General features: G+C 39.3%; 1 protein-coding gene across 1 annotated transcript; it reads left to right on the forward strand.

The window, feature by feature from the left end:
- Window positions 1–2292: 2292 nt before the first annotated feature.
- LOC142948686 (galactosylceramide sulfotransferase-like) lies at window positions 2293–4906 on the forward strand. Its single transcript, XM_076090821.1, has 2 exons — window positions 2293–2417; window positions 3760–4906. The coding sequence occupies exons 1-2, from the start codon at window positions 2293–2295 to the stop codon at window positions 4904–4906; spliced, it is 1272 nt and encodes a 423-aa protein (XP_075946936.1).
- Window positions 4907–9351: the final 4445 nt, after the last annotated feature.

Consider the following 9351-nt stretch of genomic DNA (forward strand, 5'->3'; position numbering starts at 1 on the left):
GATACTGCAGTAAGGCGTGACAGCTGGGATGCATGTGTCCGACCTTTTCTTTGCTCCTCCACACCTGGAACACAAAACCTGACACCACGACGATGTGGAGATTGTGCTCAGAGTGTCATCCAGGCTACAGTAAGGTAAACAGGGTAATAAATGTAAGATTTGGAATACTCGCCATGGCAGGAAGAAATTTGATGTGAGAGTCCAGCGACTGGTATTCCACATGAATAGTAAGGATCCGCTTTTCCCTCCGCAAATCTTACGTTATCTTTTCAGTAGCATCTGTTGATTTCCATTCCCAAAGCACTTTACTTATCTTTCAACTTTTTTTGGCAAGGCAGTGTTTTTTATTTCTTGTTCTTCTTCAATGGATTTACTATTTCCAATTGGTTCAAGTGAACAGAGAATAACTGTACAGTTGTATATAACAACAAAACAACATATTCTGGGTTGTCGTTGTTAACAATTAAGGAATTTCTATTTTTTACAAATACCACTTTAAATTTGGATTTTCAGTTTTGTATGCCTTTTGGTTCGAAAGTAAACTGGTGATGTTTTTTGAATATCTAAATGCTGAACATGCTAATTATACAGCATTTTAAATGGAAAATGAATAATACCCATTTGTTATGACCATAACATATAAACAGAGTGTTTTGCATGCGTTATTTAAACACAGTTAAATATGATGACTATCTATTTAAAGTACTCTCAGTTTTCACAATGTTAAAACTGATGATTGATTGGAGTAAATTGAATCTAATTTAACTTGCAAGTGCTTCTAATAGGAAGGTTAACATGGCCATACCTAGCCCTATTTTTAGGCGTCTGCTCGAAAATTGCATTACCATACCCAAAAGACTCCACATCTGTAACTACAAGGCCTATTTTAATAATTGTGATTGTATAATACAGGTAACACTTGTGAGATGTGTTCATATGTGTAAATATTGTGTATATGTTACTGGTTAATAGTGAATGAAGATGACACACAGCTCAAATTGAAAAAGTTTCAGGTTCGCCGGAAAAAAAAGCACCTGTATCAAAATATTTACTTGAAATAATACAGATTCTTGCCTAAAAATACGCCACAGTCATAGCACAACACGTTTTACATGTCTCCACAACATATTTTACTTCGATTGAGTGAAGCAGGCCAGAATAAATGGTCTGAGTCAAGCAAAATTCAGATTTTCGGAACCAGCAGTTGCATTGCTGTATTCTAATTTGATATACTATATAACTAAATATTAACTATATATTCACTTGTCTTATCAGTAAGAGTGTTCAATAATCCTAATAAAGCAGTTTGGCATAATTTGGATTCATTCTGAGCAGTTTTGAGGTGTCATAACTGGCATTCATAAAAATAAATGCCTTTGTCTGTGTGTGTATGTCGGCTTGGTAAGGCCTGTGATTGGCCGATTTATTCATGTACCTTTTGCCTTATGTTTTGATGCTTTTAATGGTTTTATGTGAAGCACTTTGAATTACCTTGTTGTTGAAATGTGCTATACAAATAAACTTGCCTTGCCTTGCCTTGTGCATGCGGGATAGTCCAACGGGAGCCATGCGGGGGTGTTTGGAACGATCCGGGTCTGTTTACTGACTAAACATCGCAAAATGCTGGCCGAACCCCGCTGTCTACATGCATTAGTCCACCTGGCTGAATCACCTGCCACTTTCTCATTCATTCTCGGACATCCGGCATTTCACACACACACGCGGAGACGCAGGAAGACGCTGCTGCAAAATCCAATGGATTAAATCCGTTTTTCGTCACAAAAAACACCAAAATGTAAGTTTTTTCCCCAATTGTTTTCCTGCAGAGTTGTGGCTGATGGTTGGCTTTGATATATGTAACTTTTGAACGGTTTGAAAGAGAGTAATTTCGAAAACGCTAATCGCATGTTTATGAAAAGTGCTTTCTACTACACGCTGTAGGCTACACTTTCCTAAAAAGACCCCCGTGGGGGTCTCTCGGGTCTCAAATGTATATCTCTGACATACATTGCATGTAAAATATGCACCGTTTTTTACATGCAATTTATTTATCAAATTCCCACCTGGATCATTATATTCCTTCTTTCTGTTGAAGCTGCAATGAGAAAGTCAAACATGTACCTGTGAAGCTTGACTGATTGATTGATCTGGTACTGGAACTCTTTCTATTATTAAACACAAAAGTTGATGCGTGTTATTTGTGTCAAACAAAGTGTGACTCAAACAATGTTTGCGCTTCCCCTCATATGTTTGTTCTTCGTCTTCTTTTTTTTCAGTTCTCTGTTTGTTACCATGCTCCAAAAACAAGAGAGGCAGTGGTGGAAGCTCCAGATCAAACGTGTCACTGTGGGCTGTCTGCTCATCAGTATAACTCTGCTCTACGCTCTTTCGACAGTACAGATCAACTTCACTCCAGAGTAAGGCCTTTAGACAAAAGGGCAAATAGAAACCACTGAGAGTGCAATAAAAACACAGCATATTGATTAGTCAGGCATAAAATAGGACATTTTATTTCTAGTCAGTTGGCAGATGCAGAATGGCTGCAAAGGTAAAAAAAATAAAAACATAAGAAAAAACACAAATTAATGTTTTGCTCATTACCATTGACTTTTTTGACCCTTTATCTACAAAGTATAGCCTTTATTATCTAACTTTAGCACCTTACAACCTGTTTATATACTCATTTATGACCATTAGCAGGTGTCTTTATCTATAGATAAGACAGGCCTAAACAGAAATCTGGTTCCTGGTAATGACGTGTTCAACTTAAAGAGTCGGTTCTTCAATTATTGTATAGAATATTAATATAGAATTCAATGTATGTGCCTAAGAGATTGAATTTAATGACTCCCCGCTCCCTTTTTATCTCTGGTAAACTGGTTATATAGACAGTATTATACAGTATTCATGTCAATTCATTTTAGCATTATCAACTCATGTTTTTATTTCTACTGAACTTTGCCAACATCAAACACATTGAGTTGGCTGGTGCAGCTCCATTTTAGAGTTTACTGGAACAATAAACATGACAGAAATATGTGGGCTTTCAAAAAATGCCTCTAAAAAGATCATACAATTATCTCACCGCATGTTCCATATTGGTAATGGAATCACAAATGATCGACTATGTTTTAAATGATAAACTGTGGGATATAAATCCAATAATACTTCTTTGTACTGGGTATTTTGTTAATTAACTTAAACTAATCATCTATTTATTGGCACCAATTATAAAGTAATCACTAATTCTGCAAATGCAATTAAAGAGAAGAATATTTGACTGTATAGATATTATGTTCATTTACTGACTACAGCATGTTGTGTAGTGTACAGTGTAGTGTTGGCACCGAGAAGACAATCAGCAGTGATGAGAAACAGTGAATATGTCTTGGCATTTTAATATTTCACATTCAGCAATGTATTTATCACTTTTGAGACATTCTCAATTACAATTGTCTCAGCTACGTTTAAGGGCAGCGTGTGTTTAATATTGTTGTGACAGTTGATGTGCTGCAGAACAAGAGCTACAGATCAATCTTTGGATTTTAATTACAGTGATACTATGCTTGCGTTGTATGGCTTCAAGCTTTCACAACACATTGAAAACTTGGCATTTTGACATAAGATAAGAAATAATCTGATAGAAATAAGTATTAAACGCTGTATCTTCTGATCGTACACAGTTTTCAGTGCATAACTGTAAATATGCTGTGATTAACTATGGTGACACTCAATCATTTCCCCGTGCTGACTTCCTAGGCTTCCAGTGCCTCGCTCCTGTGCTCCCCCACCAGACCAGCACAGCACCCAGCCAACCACCAACATCTCACAGCGAGACAAAAACATCTGTGTTCCTAAAGTAGACGTCATGTTTATGAAGACCCATAAAACCGCCAGCAGCACCTTCCTCAATATCCTGTTCCGCTTTGGAGAGAAGCACAAACTCAGATTTGCCTTCCCCAACAGCCGGAACGACTTCTTCTACCCCTCCCCTTTTCAGCGCGCGTACGTTCAAGGCTACGAATCGGGAATGTGTTTTAACATCATGTGTAACCACATGCGATTCAATGCCACCGAGGTGGCCAGAGTGCTGCCCCGAGACACTTTCTACATTACAATATTACGAGATCCAGCAGAGCTCTTTGAGTCAGCCTTTCATTACTTTGGTCACATCGTTCCTCTGACCTGGAGGATACCTGGTCAGGATAAGATGGCTGAGTTCCTGGGTGACCCTAAACAGTACTTCAGCCCAGATGGATTTAACTCTTTCTACCTGAAGAACCTGCTGTTCTTTGACTTTGGGCAGGACAACACTCTGGATCCAGACGACCCGCGTGTTGAAGGGGGCATCAGGGTCATCGCTGAGCGTTTTCACTTAGTCATGCTAATGGAGCACTTTGAAGAATCCCTCATCCTGCTTCGGGATGCTCTCTGTTGGGAGACGGACGACATCATCTTCTTCAAGCTCAACTCCCGTAAGGAATCCACCATATCTAAACTGACTCCTGAGCTCAGGGCGAAGGCCCTGCAGTGGAACGGCATCGACTGGAAGCTGTACAGACATTTTAACGTGACCTTTTGGGAGAAGGTGGAGGTTTTTGGACGACAACGTATGGCAGAGGAGGTCGCCAAACTAAAGAGGAGGAACGCAGAATTGGTGGAGATCTGCATTGAGGGAGGTCACTCCGTCGAGGCTGGAAGTGTTCACGAGGAGGCCATGCTGCCGTGGCAGCCCATCGGGGAGATATCTATAGAAGGATACAATTTGAACAAAAACATAAACAAAGCACATCAGGAGCTGTGCCGAAAGATGTTAACCCAAGAAATTCAATATTTGACAGACCTGGGCGCTAACCTGTGGGTCACTAAGCTGTGGGGACATGTGAGGAATATCATTAAGTGGTGATGAGATACAAGAGACACAAGAGCTGAATGCATTTGAGAGTGGTGTTTTATCTATTCCTGTTTTTATGGCCTGACATAAAAAAGTGTAGCTGTATTACTTATCTTTATGTTTTTATTGTAGTCTGGCTGAGATTCACAACTACACACAGGTGTCAATATCATCCAGTGCAGAGCTGCAGTTTCAGACCTCTTACAGTCCGACCGGTGGCACCGAGAAAATGATCTACGAGGTGAGATATTGGGGAAGTGTAATCCTCTTATTCATGTTTTTTTCACACTTTCTTGCACTTTACCAGAACTCACTTTAAACAGGAATCTTCAAACGTCATCCAGGGTTTTCACACAAGGATACCATTGTTTGCTTGCCCATGAACATGAGAGATGGATAGAATTCTTTTTTACAAATGTGGTGAACACAATCCAGAACCTGCACCTTGTATTATGAATGCAGTATCATTTAAAAGAAAAAACCTTTTCAATGAAGAACTTCTTTCTTTTTTACTCCTTCTCTCCCTTCTCACACAAGCAGAAGTATTACCCTTAAAAGCAGTTGTAACGTCACAGCATTGATGTGTTTTACAGTGGTGCCAGGCTGTACAAACAAATCCAAACGACTATATCTGACTGCCAGTCAGATCATTACTGCTATCTGGTGGTAAAGGTAACTCCTCTTTTGTCAGGCTGTTGGTTTCACTGCTGCACCCCTGAGCCTATGGGGGCAAAAAAGAACCTGCCGTGGTCAATATGTCCTTACTCTTCCCCTGTAAATGATGGATTGATGGTGTTTACTATATTTATAGACTATATATCCAGTACCCTGGATATATAGGGAGATGCAGAAAAAGCACAAAAGTAGTACAACATAATAATAGTAAATATTAGAAAAATATTAGTCAATAAACAAATGCCAAAAATGCCCCAAAAAAACACACAAATAAACAGAGTTTTTTCTGTCCCATAGAAGTGCTTTTCCACAGGCAGTACAGTAGATGGCACTGGAGGAGAAGATGAGTCACTATCTCATCCAAAGTCACTCCAAAGGTTCAGACCGGCTGGTGACTTTGGAAAAAACGTGATTATATAACAAACGCTGGCAAACTCATGAACACACACATATTGGGGTACGTCCACAAATAAAAGAAAAGACACACAGAACACTGGATGGCACGTTAAAATGAGCAGTGTAGATATAAAGAGAGAGAGAAGTAAAACAGGTGAGGTACAAGAGGACAGAAGAAGACAGAGACAATATTAAGATTGTCCTGTATTCAAATAAGACTGAGCCATAGTTGAGTTGCAATGAAGTTTCACTTGTGTCAAGCAGTGAGTCAATTTCTTAAATGAACATCCTACAGAATAGACAAATTATATCAAGACAATTCAAGAGGTTTCTTGAAACAAGTGTATTTGCATTAGATACGCTGGCTGAATTCCATTTAGCTGCTGCAGTGTCAGAGTCCTGGTATCGTTCCTGACGTCACGCTGTCATGTTTACAGGAACAATTGAGTAGAACAGGGCCATAGTTAATGTAATCAGTAACACCTGTGCTCCAACATGTGTGCTGTGAACAAGGCCAGTCAGATGCAATTAAAAATGTGTTCTGTCAAACAAGGATACATTATGATTGTCAAAAGATATAATTCAAATGGTGTAAATGGATTACATTTGAATCAGAAGCAGTGTGAAAAATGTGAAATTCAAGGATAACGTCCTCTGAAATGAGGCTGTTGAACTGGTTGCAGTTTGTTCTCTTTCTTTTATTTCTTGCATGGAGTAAAAAAAGTTGAAAGCCACTCTTCTAGTTTTAATGCTATTTGTATATTAGATAAAAGCTGTGGGCACATAGCAAGGCTGTTCACACTGCAGGGTAGGGGGATGGTGTTGTTTTAGTTTAGGTTTGTAAAACAGATGGTGGTCCCTGCTAATGATGGCAGGGTTTATACATGAGTGAGAGGCTTTTTTTCTTTCAGCAAAGATATCCAGACGGAGAAACGTCCCGAGCTATGACCCTCTCACGCATGCAGGGACAAGCAGCTGAGAATAACATTCATTCGAAGAAGTATCCGTGATTACCCGACACTTGCTGATTCACGTCGGGGCCAAACTAAGCCTGCATTTGTGAATTACTCGGATTTCTAACATTTTCAGAAAGAGGCCTCCTGTGAGGCCGGTTTCAAAATGACACATTGACCACTTCCTTAAAGCAAAGGCCTGCACAAAATAAGTGCTTGTGACTTACCACTTTATTTCCAGACAAACATGAGACGTTCTAAGCAAAATGTTTCCTTTTGTTCTAGACAAAATGTGATATATTTTACCCGCTTAAATCCCTTTTGAGTATAAAATACATGATGTGAACGCACAAGGATGGGTTTTCCCTCGTGTTTTTTTTTTTTTTAGGCCGAACATGGCTGACTAAATGATGATGGAGTACTGAAGTCGATTTCCCCATTCCCCCGACCACAAGAGATTTATTTCTATCCCCGACTCATCAAACCAGAAAATCACCGAACCAGCTTCCTCTGAGTCCAAGCACTTGTGTATGTTCATGTGTACATCTGCAACCGTCTTCACTGTGACATTCCGCTGCACAAATCTCCTAAATATTTAATCATATTCACTTATTCTTTGGAGGCAAAGTATATTTCAAGAAGCAACTTTCTCAATACTGGTGGAAGTTTAAATTTGATGAAAGACCATTTTGAAACTGTTGGTCTACATTTCTTGACGGTATTGACTTGTTGTCTTGCATTTTCTCTTGTCTTATTAAAAGTTTTTTGTGCGTATTCTACATGTTCAAATTGTGGTTAATACCACTATGACTCCTAATTACCTTTCATCCCCTTTTTCTCTCGCTCTCCCCTCTCTGTTTCCTCCCGTCTCACCTGCACACCTCCGCTCTCTCTCCTCATTTGTCCACGTTTTTCTCCCCTGTGTTGCTCTTTTTTGACCTCGTTTTTTTTTTTGTCTTTTTCGCGATCTCCCTTCGTTGCCCTGAGGGTCTCCTCCTCTTTTCCTTGTCTTGTCTTCTTTTCATCTTCCTGCTTTTTTGAGTTGCATCAAGGCCACTGGCGGGAAGGAAGCTCATACACCTTTGGCTTTGTGCGTCCATTTGAATGGCCCTGCAGTGCTCTCATTGCCAGAGCTTCCTTTCATCTCGGATGTAAATGGTTCCAATCTTATCCACTGCCCAATCATAGATCCAGCTGTAGAGTGTGCCTCTGGATGAAAGTAAAGCCCTTTTTGCAATAACATTGCAGGAGCTGCTGAAACATATTATCTTGATGAAAGTACAGGCTACAATAAAAGAATTCTGTGGTGCTGACAGTTGGACACTATCTCCGTGTCCCACAGGATGTCTTAAGACAACTGGAAACTGTGAAGAAGACTGGACTATTAAACTACACAAATTATTCACGAGTAAAGCGCTGCTTTGTAATATAATCTCGTCGACCTTTAAAGGAATAGTTGGACATTTTTTATTTGAATATATTTTGGAAAATATATAAATTTAACGAGAGTTTGTTGAGCAGATCAATACACTTTTGTGTCTAGATGTTATATCTTGTTTGTTTATTTTCATTTTACACTTTTTTGCATGTTATACAAACAACATATAAGATAGAACTGGTTTTGTCCGAATCCTATTTACTTTCGGACAGAGTCGGACCAGATGTTTCCAATCTCTAAGCCAATCAGCTGCAGGCTGAAGATACACATGAGTGGTATTCATTTTCCCATCAAACTCTTTGCAAAATAAATGAATAAACATATTTCTGAAGATGTTAAGCTATTCCTTTAAAATTCAGATGTGACTTGCCATGTCATCGTGCCAAGGAGCATACCAGCAATAATCCTGACTCTCCTTCAGTCGAGGGAGGATCGCCAGTTATTCAATCCCGTCTATAAACTCTCTCTCACTGAGTATTAAGTCCTCCACACTGCCGAAAATAGCCGTGGGATCTCCTTTGGGACATACAGCAGAGCTTTGCTGTAATTATCTCTGTGTGTGTGTGTGTGTGTGTGTGTGTGTGTGTGTGTGTGTGTGTGTGTGTGTGTGTGTTGGCAGTACTCTGTTGTTTCTGGTCAAATCTCTCAACATCAATATCACAGTGGTATTTTTAGTAAAACAGCGTCGGAGCTTCGACGCATTGAACAAACTCAACTTTAGATCTTGTGTATGAAAGTACTTTCACACAGATACTCTACTTTCAAGTACTTGTACTCGACAGAAGAAAAAGTAAAAGCAGCAATACCGCACTGGAAAACAACTCTGTGACAAATGAAAGTCCTGCATCCAAAATGTCACTTCATTATTAAAGTATTAGCAACAAAAACTATTCAAAGCATCAAAAGTAAAAGTACTTCACTGTAATTCTACCGTGTTATTAACTACATTATCTGATTAGTATTACTATAACATTAGTATTAATTAAGTAGTAACG

The sequence above is a fragment of the Anarhichas minor genome, unplaced genomic scaffold (assembly GCF_050575085.1).
Source record: "Anarhichas minor isolate MPS153535 unplaced genomic scaffold, ASM5057508v1 ptg000012l, whole genome shotgun sequence".
In the NCBI taxonomy this organism is placed as follows: domain Eukaryota; kingdom Metazoa; phylum Chordata; class Actinopteri; order Perciformes; family Anarhichadidae; genus Anarhichas; species Anarhichas minor.